Raw genomic sequence first — 18,804 nt, 5'->3', positions numbered from 1 at the left:
CTTCTCATTGCTTGCACTACATTTTGTTCACAATTAGTTATATCCACTAAACTATTTTAAACTCAATAAATCATTGATTACATACCTGTACCATTTCCCACTTAAATTATCGCTTCCCAAAAAACTTTGTTAATTATAGAGACAAGCGTGTAACTTTTCTTGGTCTTTCCGGTTCTCATGGAGTCAACAATATAGCCATGATAGGAAGTAGGATGAAGAATTATTAGCGACCAATGGCCACTACAAAAAAAGAAATTATAGAACAATTAGGTAGGTATTTGTGTTTGTGCAAGTGTATGTATGGTGTGAAAATATACATTACCTTTGTAGATATGGTGCAAGAATGAAGTTTTTTTGGAATGAAACCAACTTATATCTTTTATGTAACTCTCAACAACTTTAGGTTCTTTAATACACTTTGGACCACTGATTTTCGTGGGATCAAGAAAAGCGCATTGGGAATTGGGCTTCTAAAAAATGCCTAAAATCAAAAACAAAAAAAGTATGACAAAGTTAGTACATTAAATAGTATTTAAAATGTTATAGTACATAAAAACAATAATAGCAACTTACATCGCAAACCAATGTAATAAGCTGACATCAAGCCAGTCAAGGTTTAAAAAACGGAAACGAGTTTCGAGGCGTTTTCCCTTCACCTCATGAGGAGTAAGCCTCAAGGCGAACCGAGGCGTAAGCCCGAGGCGGAGTTAAAAAATAAATATAAATATTATATATCTTATAAAAATAGTAATACTAACTAAATTCATCAAAATAATCAAAAACACACATATAAAAGACATAAATTGCTTGAAATTGACACAAAAACTCAAAAACATCAAAAACGAATAACAAAAACCCCTTTTTAGCGCCTCAGCCCCTCTGAGGCGCACATACAGTAGAAACCCCCTGAGACCTCAGAATCGTTTTTTGGCCGTTTCGCCTTGAGGCGCGCCTCGAGACGCACGCCTCAACCATTTTTTTAAACCATGAAGCCAATCGTTCAAAAAGATTTGTAACAATTAGAAATAAGCAATGGCCTCAACAACCTGCTCGGGATACATCTCTTTAGGCGAACCAACCCGAACGACATATCTATCACCAATGAGAATTGTTAACTGGTCAACTAAATATTAAACTGGTTGAGCTTTACCCAAAAAAAAATATTAAACTGGTTGAGGTCTGCCCTTTATTAATTCCAAGGCTGGAACTAATGTGGGATCTTCAAATGCAGGCTCGACCATGGTGGCAAGCTCGGCCTCGGCCTCAGTCTCAAAATTGGGCTCGTGTTCGGGATTGGCCTCGGGAGTTGGATTTGGTTTGGGATTTAAGGCATGCAACTCAAATGGATTTTGGAAACCAGGTTGTGGATTACTAAAGTTTAATATCTAGAAACAAATATAAAAAAACATTAATACTTATGCAGCAACAAACTCATTATTAATCATAGTGTGTTGGTTAATAACTGATTAACAAACTGATGCAGATTAAACATAGTATGCTGATGAACTAACTGATTCTTTGATTAGCAAACTAATGCATTTAAATTGATTAATTGATCAGCAAACTAATCAGCAAGTTTTTTAGTAATTACCATAAAGAGCCTTGAACTTATCAGGTTGCATCATGACATCTTGAGTTTGGAGTTCTAGATACTGGTTGACTACCTCAGCCTAAAATTACAAACAAATTGTTTTACTATGAAAAAGTTACAAAACAAAATAGTTTAATATAAAGTACCTGTTGGCGTCATCGCGGTATCATCAACAGGGATTTGTAGCGAGGCGCCTGTACAATTTGGTGATCCAGCACTCAAGGCCATTCTCGTGGCACTAGTTGACTTGCTCGCCGTCTCTTTGTTCACGAGCTACAATGCTACAATTTAACAAAAAAACATTAAAGTGAAGATTAATATACTAAAATATAGTGTAATATAAAAACAAAATATACCTTTAGTGCATGTCTTGGCCACTGAACGACCTCATGAAACATACCCTTAACATACTTAACTTCATCTGTCCTGGTTACGCTATGGTTCACATTTTTGTACAATCCACCATGAACCCTAGTATGTCCTATAAACTCAACATCAAAAGTAAATCAAGTTCTATTAAAATATTTAACTAATAATATATATACACACACATAGTCATTACCTATAATATCGGATATCGTCCGTGCTCGACCCCCGTGCTCGAGTCCCAAAAGTCGAATTAGTGGGTCTTCCTTCTTTAGAAAAAAAACTGTCATCTTCTATCACTTTTTGCTCTTCTTCGTACTATAAAAAAATATTTGTTAAACCATTTGACTAATATATATTTAATTTTATATAACGAAATAACACAACTATTTACCAATATTTTGAAATCTTCATTAAAATCTAGTGGAAGGTCATGCAGCTTGGTCCAGCAATTCGAGTTGAATCAAACTTCCATCCACCATCATATTTTACCCCTCTCGGTACTATAAAAAGTATAGTAAAAACATTCGACTATAAGATTAACAAATCAAACAAAATTACTTTTATATAGTCAAACAACACAGTCATTTACTAAAGCACTAGTCTCCTCAATCTCATCATCATGTTCATACACACCACATACACATACATATGCTACATACACACACATATGCTACATACACATCTAAGAATAAACTCAAATAAAAATATAAGAAGCAACCTTGAAAAAATCAAACGAAACCAAAAACTCAAAACAATACAAGAAAAAAAATCACAAGTACCTCACATGTGATGTCCATCATGGACGGGTTTCATAAAACCTCAAAACTAAAAATTAATCACTATATAGGAAAATTTTTTGAACATTGCAGAAAAACGATGAGCAAATTTCTTTTAGAACAACAAGAAAACAATTTGAATGAGAATTAGTTAAACCACTTGGCAGATCTTAAAACCCATTTTAAAGAGCATCTAGGTTTGTGTTTATGATCATATATGGTGTAACTAAAGATCATCACAATGACACATTAGAAATAAAAACAAACCTTTCGTTGAGTTATTATGAAAGTAGTCTAATCCACTTGTAGAATTTATCGCCAACTTTAGTAGTTGTACGCAATGTACAGTAACATGTACTGCTTTGTACACCTTTCTAATTCCCCACATTCCAATAGTTGGTTCTTCAAAGATGCCTTGTATTGTAGAGTACACGAATACTGAAATTATTGAGAATAACAAAACTTAAGTTTACAAAAAATTACCTATTTCAATCAGTGTTACACATTTTCAATTGTTCAAGCCCAACTAAATTAATTAACTTGGTATATTTCATTATTAAAAAGAGCCTTAATACAACTAAAACTTGCTTAAATATTTTTTTCTTATTTAGGAATGTTCAATTTTACAAACTAAAACTTTAATTGCCAAATTAGAACATGCCAAACCTAAAACATATCGAATTCATTAAGCCTAACCAATTCATTTAACCAAACAGAATGATTAATAAAAAGAAAACCATCTGATAAAAGATATATCGAATCCAAAAACCAAACGATAAAAAAAGAAAATCGTACTCATACAGGTCCTCAGTAAAAGAAAATGTCCATCCGTAATCTAGAATAACAGTGTTTAAAAGGGCCAAAATGTTGAATTTGCAACCGAAATAGTAAAGTCACATATAGAACAAAGTTTATTTCAAGCAACGAAGAGGGAAACTGACCATTGACTGCTAGATCGGCGCCATGGCGGAAGAGAGTAGACCGGTGGGTGGTTGCTGCCGGTTAAGTGCGGATCAAAAAAGGGTGGGTAATTCGAAAGGTTTTGGGGGCTGCTAGGGTTTGTGAAAAAGTAGTTTATGCCGATATATAAGCAGCAAGAATATATGTTTTAGTTTTTGTTTTTAAGATTTGCTTTGATATTTCAATAGTGAGTTAATTAATTAATTAATCAATAATAATAAATAAAGTATATGTAATTCATATGAGTTTACAATTGATATGAACGTGAATATAGTTTTTAAAATTTTAATATTGTTCACATAAAAATTTTTAACTTCATATATATAACTAGTGTTATTCATCATCGCGCGTTGCGCGTTTTACAATGTGTTTTTTGCCGTGTTCCGATATGATGTATTCCACTCTTTAATATGTGTGAATTGGACTTTATACAATGTACATACACACAATCTGTGTTGAATTGGAGAAAATGTTTCAGTTGAACCAAAATATTACATATTAAGGAAGTGGACCCAAAAGATTACATGTCCACATGCATACCTAGAAGCAAAAGGACTTTTGTGTTGACCCTTCAAGGCGATTTCCCTTTGTGGCGTTTGCTGCTTTCTTCATCTGTAGTAGAGTGCCTAATTGTCATCCGGAGTTTTTGTATGCATGTGAGCGAAATGGAAGTCGGGTCGTATTAGAATGCTTTATAGGCGTGCTCAAGCTTTTTTGCTGATGTCAAAATCCTCTAATATGTTGATTACACCAAAGAAGAGGATGTCATTGTAGAATTCTGGTGTTGAATCACCAACTGATTCTCGTGACTTATAATCGTGAGTTCGACATGTAACGTCAAGGGCCCCACTTGTATAATTGTAATTTATCAAATATGTGTTCCATAGTATGGGTGGGTTTGGTAACGGGTAAAAACATGGTTGGATTAGAACATGTGAGTTGTCTGGCATTATTTACTAATCTATTTGGCTTTCTTACTCAGGTGTAGAAACCAAATAGCCTTGGTGCCTTTAAAACCTAAAAAAAATATTAAGCTTTAATTTTTAGGAATAATTTTAATAGCAGAAACACACCTAACTTAGGGTTGAAACTGGCTAATCATTCTCATAAGAAAATTGATGGTCTCAACACATAGTTGGGTTTTACCTTCTTTGTTATGACGTTTTAGCATTTCTGACTTTTCACTGCATTTACCATAGGTTGCGTATACTTTAGTACTCTCTTTGCTGGTGATAACTCCAGATAAAAAGTTTGCAACTTCCTATAGTATACCACCACATATGCATTATTCATTTTGTTAAAATTAAATTTATAAGTGAAAAAACTTATTATGAGCTCGACTTTAGACCGTGGGGTGTGGGGCATGGGTTGGGATGGCGGTTGCCCCCAACTCAAGCCCCTCCACACCCTATAGTCTTATGGATTTGGGTTTAGTCTATACAAGTTCGAGTCAAACTTGGATACACGTTTAACTAAACGGGCTCTGTTTGAGGTACCCATTTGACCCATTCATTTACTTGTTAGAAATGTATTTATGTAACAATAACTTAAAACTATTTTGGGTAGTTTTATCCGAAAGCTCAAAATTATTAAAAACAAATAAGCATGATTTAACATATTTCTTTCAATAAAAATAACTTTTCATGTGTGACATGATATCCGGGTCCATGTCGTGTTCAAGTCAGGTCCGACTCGTAAAAACATGAACACTACTCATTAACATCCCTAAAAAATCACTATTATTTGAAACATTTTAAAGGTTACCGTTAACCTTTTTATATCTTATAGTGTTTGTATTATATTTCAATGCATACAACAATACTTATATTCACCTTGAGCTCAAATTAGTCCAGGTTGAAGGTCTTGAAAGAAGGACATGTGCTCTAGTGTTGTAGAGGTAAAGAAGGGAGGTGTTGAGGACCCTGAGCCGACACAATAGAAGCAACCTTAAACGCCTAAGTTGCTTAATCGTTAGTTTATATGTAGAAAAGTATACAACAAATTTTATTGACCCGTTTGAGATAAAGCACAACCCAAATATGACCCCTTCGCAAGTAAAGGCGGAAAAAGTAGGTTTTTTGGGACCGGTATTTTTGGTACCGTTATGGTACCGAGCTCATTCCTACACGTGATGGCTGATTATGCAGATGATTTAACATTATTATCTTAGTTCAAATAGTAGTAGATTAAGCTTATTGCATCCTAATAACTAAAACCCAAGTCGTGTTCTTAGACGTGTACATGCTTTTAAGCTTAAAATGTGTAGTAATGCAATGATAATAGTGTTATTTTTTGTATATGGGTAAACATGTGAGGTATACCAGTCTACCTGTCAGTTGACCAGTGTGTAGCATGTTTTGACGAGCTGCGTAGAAGTTGGACTTCTATTGGTGGTATAGCTCCTTCCAGTCTAAGAGTTTATATTTCTTTGTCGTCCAGCCTCTGTCGCCAGTTTGCAACAGACATTCGACACTGTTAACTGTGCGCGGCAGAGGAAAACCTTATATGAAAGAAGGGAGGTGTTGAGGACCCTGAGCCAACACAATAGAAGCAACCTTAAACGCCTAAGTTGTTTACTCGTTAGTTTATATGTACAAAAGTATACAATAAATTTTATTGACCCGTTTAAGATAAAGCATAACCCAAATATGACCCATTCGCAAGTAAAGGCGGAAAAATTTACTACGCTACTGGTAGTGTATCAGAAACAGAAGCATCAACCTTAAAAAACTTGTCGACATGCATAGGGAAGCTACCACGTCCACTTATCCCAGCCAGTACAATAAGACCATGCGTAGTGGTAGGCGTTTTTCCTCATCAATCACGCCCAAACACCCCCACCCCCACCCCCTAGGCGTGTTTAAGCGTTTTTTTTTTTCCAAAAAATGGTCCTCCGCTTCATTTAAAAAACGCCTGTGCATGCTTTCTCATTTTTGTCTGTCCAATAAGCATATTCTAACTAATATTATTTGTTTTATTTTTATTTTTTTAAATAATTGGGTAATCAATCAATGGGGCATTATTGGGCATTATCCCACTACGCCAATTTGTGAAAAACGCTCATAATGCCCCTTTTCTGATTGGGATGACACGTGTCGCACAATACCCATAAGTGAGGGCATTATTCATTTGTACCACTACACATGGTCTAACAGTTTCTAAATCACTGGGCAGATGTTTTTGTTACCTAAATAATAAAAAGTAGTAAATAAGACACAGACACCTGCTTTAACCACTTCTGCAACTGCATCTTCTGGTGTTTTGGCATATTTATGAACATCAAATATGATGGATATTACATCATAATCTGATGTCATACACCTGAACAAAGTCAAAATATCCAAAAAGCAAACACAATCTCAAGAAAAACACATATAAATATATAATTTCATTGAAACTAACGAACTTACTGTTGAAAAACCCATTATCAATGAAGTTTAATGACAGCCCTACCTTCCCTCGAGGATACTCTCTGGATCTCGCCAAGCAACACCTGATTAATTACATTGTACAAAGCAACTATGGATTCAATGTAGAGTATGACTTGTCGGATTACTCGCTAACTAAATGTCAACTTGAATCACAACCTAAAATATCCTCTACAACGCTTAAAAACAACGACAGCAACAAAATCATCAATATTGTACCCGAAACCATAGTTTATTAGACATCATCAGCTAACCAAAACAAAACCAAACACACAAATCAGAAAGAAAAACGAAAAATCAAACGTCGGATAAACAATATTCAACACGCCTTAAAAAATACAAAACCTAAAACAACAAAATGACACCAAAAACAGAATAAACCTAAATGCCTAAAATTTATAAATCACCTGAATCAACTGCATAGGCAGGAAAAAAACTCCTATTCGAACTTGAAGCAGCAACAGAACAACAATATCAACCCTACAACATTAATCAGTCAACAAATTAGTATACACAACACCAAATTATCAAATGCAATTCAAGAATTTGAAACGCAAAGAACACCGACAAATAATGAAAAAGGAAGACAACAAAGCGTACAAAGAGCGTTTCACATACCTGGCAAGCAACCAACGACCATCGCCGCCATGAAGCGCCATTAATGTCGTTCACAAAAGTCGTAGAACACCGAGCTAAAGAAGAGCGAGCTGTGTAACTAAAACGTAAAGAAACAGAGGAGGAGGTGACGCGCCGTAGGGCCGCCATGGCGCCGCTGCAACCCCATCATCTTTCCACCAGACCATCACCACCGGTTTAACCCGAGGGTGGCCGGCCGGAGACGACGGCCGTATCCTCATCACCGCTCTCTCAAATCTGTCTCTCTCCTGATATTTGATACCGTATAACTTAATGGGATTGGGAAGCTGTGGAGGTTAGGGAGACACCCACGTGTCTCGGTTAAATCCCTGAAAAGCCCTTCATCATGATGGATGTACGACGCATCTGTGGACCGTCGGTTGTGGTCGCCGCCGGGTTTAATAGCCCGAACCCTAGAGCCGCCATCGAGAAGGGGTTTGTCTATGGATGATCGAGTGTGATACTCGAGTCTAAAGCTACTCGTCGGAGTACTAAGACGGTCGGCCGGAGAAAATGGCCGTCAACCGTCACTCTCTCTCATCTCTTTTATCGCTCTCTCTCTCTCTCCCCCTATATGGCTATATCTATATTTGAACAACCCACCACTGCCCTCAAATGATGCGTGCCCTCTGCTTTGACACTCACCTTCCACCTCTTCAAAATGCCCTCGTTTACTAAAATGCCTTCATTAACTGTTCATTCAGTTTCCTTATTAATATGTATAAACTAATAGATGCCCCGTCCGCGTTGTGGGGCAATAGCCGAATAATTCTCAATCAATTAAAAAAAGACTACTATAATTTTGCTATGAAAAAAAAACGATGATAATACCGTAATTTTGGGCTCAGGGCAAAACTGTAATTTTTCAGCACTAATGAGTCAGTGTTAGGCAGCTCCTTGACACGAAAAAAAAATTAAATTGAGTAAACCAATTAAAAAAAACCTTTATAGTTTTGCTAAAAAAACTAAAACGATGGGAAAAACGTAATTTTTAACTGAGGGCGAAATCATAATTTTAATTCAGGGATGAAATCGTAAATTAAATGGACCAATGGGGGAGTGCCAGGAAGCTGCCGGCATTACTGTAATTTTACACTGGGGGCAAAATTGTAATTTCACCAGGAAAAAAAACAAAAACGATGGAAAAAATGTAAATTTAAGTTGAGGGCAAAATCGTAACTTGGTTGTGAGGAAAAAACTAATGGCAAAACTATAAATTTATACGGGGCAAATTCGTAATTTTGAACAGAGAGCAAAATCGAAATTTTTAGCTGGGAGCAAAAGCGCTAATTTATTTTTAAGTGGAGGTAAAAACATAATTTTGAGCTGATGCCAAAATCGTATTTTTAAGGGAAAAAACGAATGGCAAAACTGTAAATTGAAACGGGGCAAAATCGTAATTTTGAAACGGGGGCAAAATCGAAATATTTAGCTGGGAGCAAAAGTGCAAATTTATTTTTAAGTGGGGGTAAAAACATATTTTTCTGAACTGATGGCAAATCGTAATTTTAAAGCGGGATAAAATCGTAAATTTGTTGTGCCAATAGGGGAGTGCCAGGCAGCTGCCTGACACTATCCCCCTACCGCCCATTTAATCCAATAGACGGCAGGCACTATTGCCGCCGACACTGTACTTTGTAGTTGTTGAAAATTTGAATAAAAAACATACTTATATAATATAATAGTGGGAATGTCCACGCATTGCCGCGGGTACCTTATGTTTTTTAGCCCATATTGCATGACGAGTTTCACATAGTTTATCTTTAATACCAATTCGCTAAAACAACTAATATATCAATTCACAAAGAGCAATCCTATCGCACGTTGTCGCGTCTTTGCTTCATGTTCTGACTTTGAGAAGTGAATTAAAGCTACATAAACACCGATATTAAAGGGAGTTTCACATGCATATTACAGTTAAAACAGTTGGAAAAAAGGTAATAGCCATATAGTTGGTCTACCTTTTTTTTCTTTTTCGAATGGCAACTTTCAATAACCACAACACCGAAAACCCCCTAACAAGGAGCTAGGGAGCCGGAACCATACAACAGAAAAAGAACCAGATTACACATTGATTTTTTTCCATCTATCCCAATACAACGTCACCCCCTTAGCTCTACTTTTCAGCCACAAGAAACCCAACGATTTTACTTCGCCAATAATGTTACTAGCCACCGTTTCGTTAGCGAAAACATACTTGTTCCGAGCTCTCCAAAGACTCCAGCAGCTAATTAAAATCACCGCCTGCACCATCTTTTTCTTCGTCTCACTCCCTGGAATGTACTTGTGAACTTGCAGCAGATCGCTTGTGGAGAAGGCGTATATTTGGGGTATGTTACACCATCAGGAGACCTCCTACCACACTAAAGTCGCAACTAAACAACCCGTGAATAGGTGATCTCCGGTTTCCTCTTCCGACCAACACAAATAACAAGCTAAAGGCCCATGAATAATATCTCTTTTTATCAAGGCGTCTGAGGTGGGGAGGCGACAAAGAATATTCTCCATCCAAATGTATTTATCTTCAGCGGGTTGCAGAACCCACGAGCTCCATTCCAGAATTTTATTACTCTGAACCGAGTCAGGGTTATGTAAGCATTTTTTAACTAGCGCTATCGTAAATACACCGTTGTTATCTCCTCGCCACCTACACACATCTGACCCGCTCTTAAAATTATATAAGGAGATTGCAGACTTCAGGTTCTCCATGTTCGACCTCGCCCCATCCGGTGGCTCATCTCCTCTCCACTCCCAACTGAAATATAGTTGGTCTACCTAGTTGTAAATTAATATCAATGTAACTGTCAAACCAAAAACAAATGCATATCTTTATATATCAAGTATACAGATCAAGGCGTCTGAGGTGGGGAGGCGACAAAGAATAGTTATCCATCCAAATGTATTTATCTTCAGCGGAACCCACGAGCTCCATTCCATAATTTTATTACTCTGAATCAGGTCAGGGTGATGTAACCATTTCTTAACTGACGCTACCGTAAAGACACCGTTGTTATCTCCCCGCCACCTGCACACATCTCTTAAAATTATATAAGGAGATTGCAGACTTCAAGTTCTCCAAGTCCGACCCGCCCCATCATGTGGCTCCTCTCCTCTCCTCTCCAGCCCCAACTGAAATATAGTTGGTCTACTTAGTTGTAAATTAATATCAACGTAACTATCAAACCAAAAACAGATGCATATCTTTATATATCGCGTATGACCTCATCCTTTTACTCCACTCACCCACCAATCACACCCACCCTAAACCTTAAACTCTCAAACATCACATCAAATGTTCAATTTTTCAGCTGCAAAGGTTTATCGCAAATCCCAAGCCTCACGGGAAGGGGGTGGCATTGTTGTTGGTTTCGAACCCTAATTGGGTTCAGTGGCGGATCCAGGAATGTTTTTCACCAAGTTCCTTTTGGTAGATTTTCACTAATTCTCAATATTTTTTTCTAAATCATACAAGGTTTCCACAAATTTTTTCTATTTTTTCCAAACCGAGGGGGTTCCTGGAAACCCCCAAAACACCCCCGGATCCGCCACTGAATGGGTTTGCCGCATCGCACCCGTCCCCTAATAATGAAACAATTTCTATGCTAAGAAGTAAACAAATATGTGATCAACGGCCCAAAAAAGTCTATTTAATGGACTTTAACGATTTGATGTACTTTAACAATTTAATGGACTTTTAACAAAAACAATAATATGGAACCCCACTATAAAATATATTAAGCACAAAATATTATTTATAATCAAACCAATTGTTAATTACAACGCCCAAATAACAATAGCGTTAAACGATCCTGCACTCCCTCATCACTGAACTCAATTAATCACTGAAATTATTATCTCGATCGACAAGTTAATCCAATACACTAAAATACATGTTGATAACACAAAAATTACCAACATATGCTTGGTATGAATTGGTCACAAACCAAAAGATTTAAAGTTTTGAGGTACGGTGGGGTAGGAGAAGAAGGTTTGAAGATTTTAGTTGAGACAACTGTTTTAAATTTTCGTCTACTGAATTTTAGTAGACTACTTGTCTTTGTCATATTCACTACAAACCATAAAGGGCTTTCAGTAACATAAGCCATGTAGTTGTTTGTATTGAGATGATTACAATTGTGCATGTTTGTGTATATACACACAAATTGTAGTATTATTTCAACGTTGGAAATACACGTAAAAATTAGCTATGAACATTGGTAAATAGCAAAACACCAACGGAATAATCATTTTGATATATGTGTATGACAAAATAGTCTTACTTTTTTCTTTTATAAATATATTATTTGACTTTTCTTGAATCAGTTAAGCCAATTAGAAGCTTCCACATGACACTACGTGTTATGCCAACATTGATATATGCAATTTAAAGATTAAAAAATATTTAAGTCATTTGTTTTACATGCCATTATAAAGAAAAGAAAAACATCTGTTTTTCACATGTGTAAGTGTGTAAATAAGAAACATAAACAAACAAAAAATAACTATGACTAGAATCAAACTAAAATTATTTGGACTTAAGGCCAAATTATCCGGTTCTGGCTCAAACCACCTCTTAAATATGAAGTCACAAACTAAACTGGTTTGCAGGCTGGGTCGGGCCCAAACCGGTTTGGGCCAAACCAGTTTTTTCAGTAGGTCAGGTCTGGGTCGGTTTCTGGGTCATCAGGCTCCAACCCATTTTTTACACATGTAGCTTAGGCCTAGTGTAGATAGCTAGCCTTGTCTTGTCTCAGGGGATTGTCACAGAACGGGCTAGCCTATTTCAGTTTTTTATTATTTCATTCTTTACATTAATAATTTTGAAGTGATTCCGTCCCCTCCCCAAAACAAAAACGTTCAATCATGTCATCCAACACTTTGGATCTTTATATAAAGATAGAAGTTACTTATCAACCTCAAATTGTGGCACTTGTATTTTTGAAACCCGTTATCTAAAACCACTCAGTTTTGAAAATTAGTCCCACATTGTCCTTTCACATGAGAATTGCTAGGACATGATGAATGTTTGACCTCAAATATCATTATTTATTAATGTGTTTGAGCGTTGAGCGTATTCATTGATGCTTCTTGTTATCTAATAATCGTGCTTTATTCTTCTTATAACCTGATTTGAGAGATGCCCATTCCCATTTCACAAACCATATCTAGTTTTTTTAGCAAATAATGTATATTCCAGTTCGGTTTTTAAACCGATTTGAAGTGATGGAAACCCGAGCTGGTAACAACCAGTTCAAACCAGGTTTAAAACCGGTTTGGGCCAAAAAAAAACTCGGTTAACCGTTTTTTTTTTTTTTTTTTTTTTTTTTGCGCAACCGGTTTAGTTTTTAAACCTATTTCAAATATCAAAAATATGAACTGGCCTACAAACCGTTGGGTTGGGTTGAGTCCGGGTTTAAAAAAACTGAATCCGTTTTTTTCTTCAGGTTTCAAACCACAAACTGTTTTTTTTTGCCCATGTCTAATTCCGGTCATTTAATCTGTTAAGTGCCTTAAATAATCAGAGATTTCAGCACACCTGATTATCTGACACTACAACTTTAAACAGCAAAATGTACATTTCATTTATCACCTAGTTGTGTCAAATACCTACAAGCTGTTTGGATCTGTCAAACCTGGTCCACTTTCTTCAGTTTCTTCACTTTCTGTTTTCTCGGAGTTGGTTTCTTCACTTGCCTCAGCATTAGTACTTTCTTCAGCAACAAATAACCCCCTGAAATCTCCTCTTCCAAACCCCCCTTGTTCAATCTCCATGTCTTCTCTCAGCTGCAGCCTTTGCGATGTCCAATATTCCAGTGCTAAAACTGTTCGCTCTTCATTAATTCCTTTACATGTCACACTATCTACATATAAGAGCTGCAAAACAGTTTTCAAATACTTATTATTACTGCTTTTTATCAAAGTAGAATGTTAAATATAAAATGTATAAGAATGAAGTTATACCGTAAAAATAGTTGGTGCGCCGCGAAAGTACGAAGAAATGTCCCTTGGTACCCACACCTTTTTACATCTTTTGATAATGTGTACAATATATTTGCACCAATCTATCTTTGAGAAGTCCATATCTTCATTCAGTAAGTCAACATTCCAGCTTTGCATAATCTGTTAAGATGGCATTCGACCATTGTGTTGACGAACAAAACAATGAAATCAAGCTTGAACATAAAACCCTCCTTATCTTCTCCGAAAGATATCTTTTCGACAATTTTTTTTGCTTTGATTGTCAACTTGTTATCATGCCTTTTTTGTAAGCTCTTCCAAGTGTCGTGTTCTCTTTGGGTGGGGTAAGGGCTGGCAAATCGAACCCACCATTTGGAAGACCTAGCAGCTAGTGTATAGCTTCTTCATCTACTTTGATAACTATCCTTCCAAATTTTATTTCTATTGTGTTTGGATCGAAATAGTCAACCACAAAGTATGCCAACTTTCCTGGGATTGTATCAAATCTTTAATGACAGTATTTTGCCAAATCCCATGTTGCAGACTATCTTCCTTTGTCTTTCAGTCAAAGAATGTACACATTCATACATCTTTCTTGGGGATGATCTTGTTCTTATGCTGAAAAGCAAAGGGTCCCTAACATTTTTTTGCAGTTTCCTCTTGGTGGATCCGGTGTTTTTCGTAGTCTTCGCTTTCTTTGTAACCGCTTCAGTAGTCTTTTTATTTTTTTGATTTGTTGCCTTCTTTGTAATCGCTTCTTTTGTTTTCCTCTTTTTGCCTCCTATTTCAAATTATACGCGAAACTATTTTAAACCACATTGTTAAGTAATATGCATTAGTAGCAGTTTGTGTAAACATCATAATCACTAATCATTAACTTAGATTACTTACACATGTGTAAATTGACTAATCACTCAAATTCATTACTAACCAAGATGATTTACATATGTGTAAACATGTGTAAATTGATTGCTCACTCTAATTCAACGCTAACCAAGATGATTTAGACATGTGTAAACAGATTACTTACACATGTGTAAACATCTTATTTACACATGTGTAAACATCTGTAAATTGATTGATCACTCTAATTCAATGCTAACCAAGATGATTTACATACTTACACATGTGTAAATTGATTGATCACTCTATTTCAACGCTAACCAAGATGATTTACACATTTGTAAACAAATTTCTGACACTTATGTAAACAACTTATTTACACATGTGTAAACACCTTATTTACACATGTTGTGTAAATTGATTGATCACTCTATTTCAACGCTAACCAAGATGATTTACACATTTGTAAACAAATTTCTGACACTTATGTAAACAACTTATTTACACATGTGTAAACACCTTATTTACACATGTGTAAACATGTGTAAATTGATTGATCACTCTAATTCAATGCTAACCAAGATGATTTACACATGTGTAAACAAATTACTTACACATGTGTAAACATCTTATTTACACTATGTAAATTGATTGATCAATCTAATTCAATGTTAAACAGATTTCTTACACATGTGTAAATATCTTATATAGACATGTGTAAAATTTATTATATGTTTTTTATATTACAAACCTTCACATGTGGCAACTTCGAGTTTATTTGTCTGTTTTTCAGTAATCTTTTTCACCATCTGTTTTTCCCTTTTTTTCTTCTGTTAAAACAATGGAAAACAGTTAAAAACATGTATAAACAGCTTACTTACACATGTGTAAACAACTTATTTACACATGTGTAAGTGTCTTAATTACACAAATTCAATATTAACTATGACTATTTACACATGTGTAAACATCTAACTTTATGATGTGTTTTATTACAAACCTGCAAGCATTTCTTTCATCATCTCATTCCTTTGTCTTCTTAAAACCATCTTCAGATTCGTTGAACTTTCTGTTGAAATCAAAGAATTTGTCCACAAGTTTATTTTATTTATTTAATGATCTATGAAAATGCATTTGTCATACCTAATTGTCTTTCTAGTTCAGCATCCATTTCTGATAATGTATTAACTCGATCCACATTCAATGACACTTCAAAATCTATAACCAAATGTTGACAAAATTTATTGTTTGCTTTCAATTTGTTATTCAAGTAATTATTTGATTTAAAATAATTTTTTTACTTGCCTATTTCTTCATTGTTCTCAGAACTCTCGTCATCAAGTATGTCTGGATTTGTTATCGTATTTGAGAAACTTTTTGCTTTAATCCTTAATATTCGTGGACTTTTCCGACCTGGAAATATAGTGTATTAATACATCATTGTCTACAATATATCTTTATAAATCCCAGATTAATGTTTTAGGATGCTTACTTGCCATTCTTCCTTTTTTTCTCTAGAATCTTCTAATAACAATACAATTAGACTTCCAAAAGCACTCTATTCAAGTCAAGTCATCAGTAAATATATGAGAAAACTCAGCAAGAAAGCAACACGATCACATCGAAATTTAAACAATAAAATATATCACACCAAGAATTGCAGTTACGATAGCACTAGTGGTAAATGTTTGATGAGATAGACAACACTAAACAACAAAAATGTTAACGAATCGGCTTCAATGTCATATCACACCAAGAACTGAAGTTATGATAGCATTTGTGTAGTGTTTTCATTTGACATCATGCAATAACGGTGTAGAAATAAGTCATTTGAAACAGATTACGAAGGCATATGATTATATGGACAAACATAGCATTGAAATCAAGTCAAATAAGTTATACAAGCTTCAGTTAAGTTAAGTTTTGATAATCATGAATCCTTTGATGATATTAGAGCATGTTCCTGCAATGATTTGCTCTTGAATTTTATCAGTAACACTACATACAAGTGATTCCAACAGATTGTCTAAGTTTAATAAACAATTTACCAAAATATAAAGCTAAACCTCAAGTAATCGATGACCTAAAACTAAAAGTGTGATTTCTACAAACTCCAGGCAAATTGGTTTGAAGCATTCAGAAAATGGTCTAGAACCAGCCTAAACTAAGCCCTAAACACGCCTAAAACCTAAAACAACGGTATGTTTATGTTATGTGTCTTGCTTATCTCCAGCCCCTTGCTTTTTAAGCGCCTTGTGCCTTGGCCCAAGGCTCACATTTTGCGCCTTGAGTGTCCTTGTGCCTTTGAAAACTATGCATTTAATGCGAGAGTATTTGAACTATATTTATATCAAAAACTAGAAATAGTCAATCCTGAATGCGTGCTACAAGTCTTTTCTTTTGATGTGGAATTTTTCATTTTGGTTATTTGTGGACTACTTTTGTTGACTATGGCTACAAAGAAACTTCTCTTTATGCTTCCAGGTAACAAACTACTACAAACTGTGGGAAACAAAGTTAATCAATTTATTAAAACGTCGTGTTCGGGTTAAGATGTTTAATTTAAATAGTATTGATGATTTACTATGATAATGATTATGGATGGGGGACAATATTGATGGGGTTAACACTTACGACTAAACAATGTCAAGGTGGCGGACAGTGCTTGGGCCACTGGCAGTGGGATGACTCGTGGTAGTTGTAAGACTACCGATTTGGATATGGATGACAGACCGCCTTTATTTTCATGGGAGGTGTCATGTATACAAATCGTATAGCGCTATATGACTATTATAGGCCCACGTTTTCCAACAAAACTCTATCAAATCGATCGAGTCATATACCTAAACAACACATATGAAGACATATGACTAGTATGACACGACATCTATACGAGTCGTATACGGTTATATGAGTTACATAGATCCTCATTTGTGACTCAGATAGAACTATAGGAGTCACATAGCTTATCCATTTGCAAAAAAACACATTACTAAAAAGTTCTAGTTTTATATAAAAAAAATTGTTCAGTTTTATTACAAAGTCTGATAATTGTTTACTTTTGTTAAAAAAAAATATTACCATTTCAAAAATTATATAATGTACATTTGTTTAGTTTAATTATACGAGTCGTATAGCCTTGTTATTAAACATATTTGACACCGCTGACGCTTTATACGGCTAGATGTGCTAAAATATATGTAAACAGATAAATATTAGCAAACATATATATTGATGGTTCATTAATTAAGGCATGGCCCAAACATTCAAACACGAGACTGATGGTTGATGAAGGTACAAATTCTGTTGTACAATCACAGAATCACATTATCCGATGTTAGGTTTTGCACATTAACGGAAAACTGAATCACAGATCCAATCCAGGTCATAAACTTACAATTTGAGATGCATATACAGTCAAATAACGTCAAATCTATAAGAATTCATAGCAATTGAAGTAAAATAACTGAGCTATATCAGTTCATTGCAGTTAATACAAAAAATGATAAAATAGCTTAATATTACTAGTTGTGCTAAAGCTAATATGAACTGGACAACTAGTAACAACATCGATTTCACAATTTGGAATTAAAACATCAATTAGACATGATTTTATAGTCAAATATCGTCAAATCAAACCGACTATTACGAAACCACAACTATTACGAAACCGTCACAACTCAACAGCGGAAACTACAAGTGTATGATCCGAAAAATCGTAAAAGAATTATTCGAATCAAACCGACTGAAGCACAAATACAAATTCAATCGAATGGACTACAAAATTCCATATGACATTATATCAATCATTAACACTATATACGAGTATTTTCAACAAGTTGGCAAACAATTTATCAAAATACAGAGCTAAACCTCAAGTACTCTACACCTAAACCTAAAATTGCGATATCTATATGAGTAATGATGATGTATATCAGTTACATGTAGAAAAGTAGAACCACACAAATACATAACAATTTCAAAACAGTTACAACTATAAAGCGAAAAATACAGGCGTATAATCCGATAATTCATAACAAAACTGTCCAAATCGAACCGATTGAACAATTGAAGCACGAGGACAAGTTCAATCGATTTGACGGTGAAATTAAGCTATGAATCTGTATCGATTTTTAATATTGTAATGAACATAACAGCGAAAACAGTAACGTAGATGAAGACGGTGATGCTTACGAATGCGAACGGTGTTAATGGCTGCGAACGACAGTGCTTACGGCTGCGA

General features: G+C 35.2%; 1 protein-coding gene and 2 long non-coding RNA genes across 23 annotated transcripts; all 3 read right to left on the bottom strand.

Annotated features, from left to right (window-relative positions):
* Position 1: 1 nt before the first annotated feature.
* Positions 2-8,450, bottom strand: LOC110928714. 21 transcript variants are annotated; one of them, XR_004888352.1, is made up of 17 exons: positions 7,743-8,447; positions 7,532-7,604; positions 7,150-7,189; positions 6,920-7,017; positions 6,026-6,227; positions 5,529-5,618; positions 4,843-4,957; positions 3,678-4,713; positions 3,004-3,174; positions 2,352-2,460; positions 2,154-2,275; positions 1,948-2,072; positions 1,738-1,872; positions 1,592-1,670; positions 323-481; positions 86-240; positions 2-16 (listed from the first exon to the last, which is right to left on the bottom strand). It is a non-coding gene; the product is annotated as an uncharacterized LOC110928714 (long non-coding RNA). The 21 variants fall into 21 exon arrangements; XR_004888351.1 differs by having other exon boundaries at positions 6,920-7,189; XR_004888350.1 differs by lacking the exon at positions 5,529-5,618 and having other exon boundaries at positions 7,107-7,189.
* Positions 8,451-13,238: 4,788 nt separating this feature from the next.
* Positions 13,239-14,657, bottom strand: LOC110927556. Its single transcript, XM_035987437.1, has 2 exons — positions 13,722-14,657; positions 13,239-13,634 (listed from the first exon to the last, which is right to left on the bottom strand). Exons 1-2 carry the CDS (start codon positions 13,875-13,877, stop codon positions 13,368-13,370), a joined length of 423 nt encoding a protein of 140 aa, XP_035843330.1. The 5' UTR covers positions 13,878-14,657; the 3' UTR covers positions 13,239-13,367.
* Positions 14,658-15,561: 904 nt separating this feature from the next.
* Positions 15,562-15,782, bottom strand: LOC110927558. The gene is made up of 2 exons (XR_002585720.2): positions 15,705-15,782; positions 15,562-15,630 (listed from the first exon to the last, which is right to left on the bottom strand). It is a non-coding gene; the product is annotated as an uncharacterized LOC110927558 (long non-coding RNA).
* Between the last annotated feature and the right edge of the window lie 3,022 nt (positions 15,783-18,804).

This window comes from Helianthus annuus, chromosome 3, assembly GCF_002127325.2.
Source record: "Helianthus annuus cultivar XRQ/B chromosome 3, HanXRQr2.0-SUNRISE, whole genome shotgun sequence".
In the NCBI taxonomy this organism is placed as follows: Eukaryota; Viridiplantae; Streptophyta; class Magnoliopsida; order Asterales; family Asteraceae; genus Helianthus; species Helianthus annuus.
Note: the sequence above shows the minus strand (reverse complement) of the source record. Positions and strands in the feature narration are given on the sequence as shown.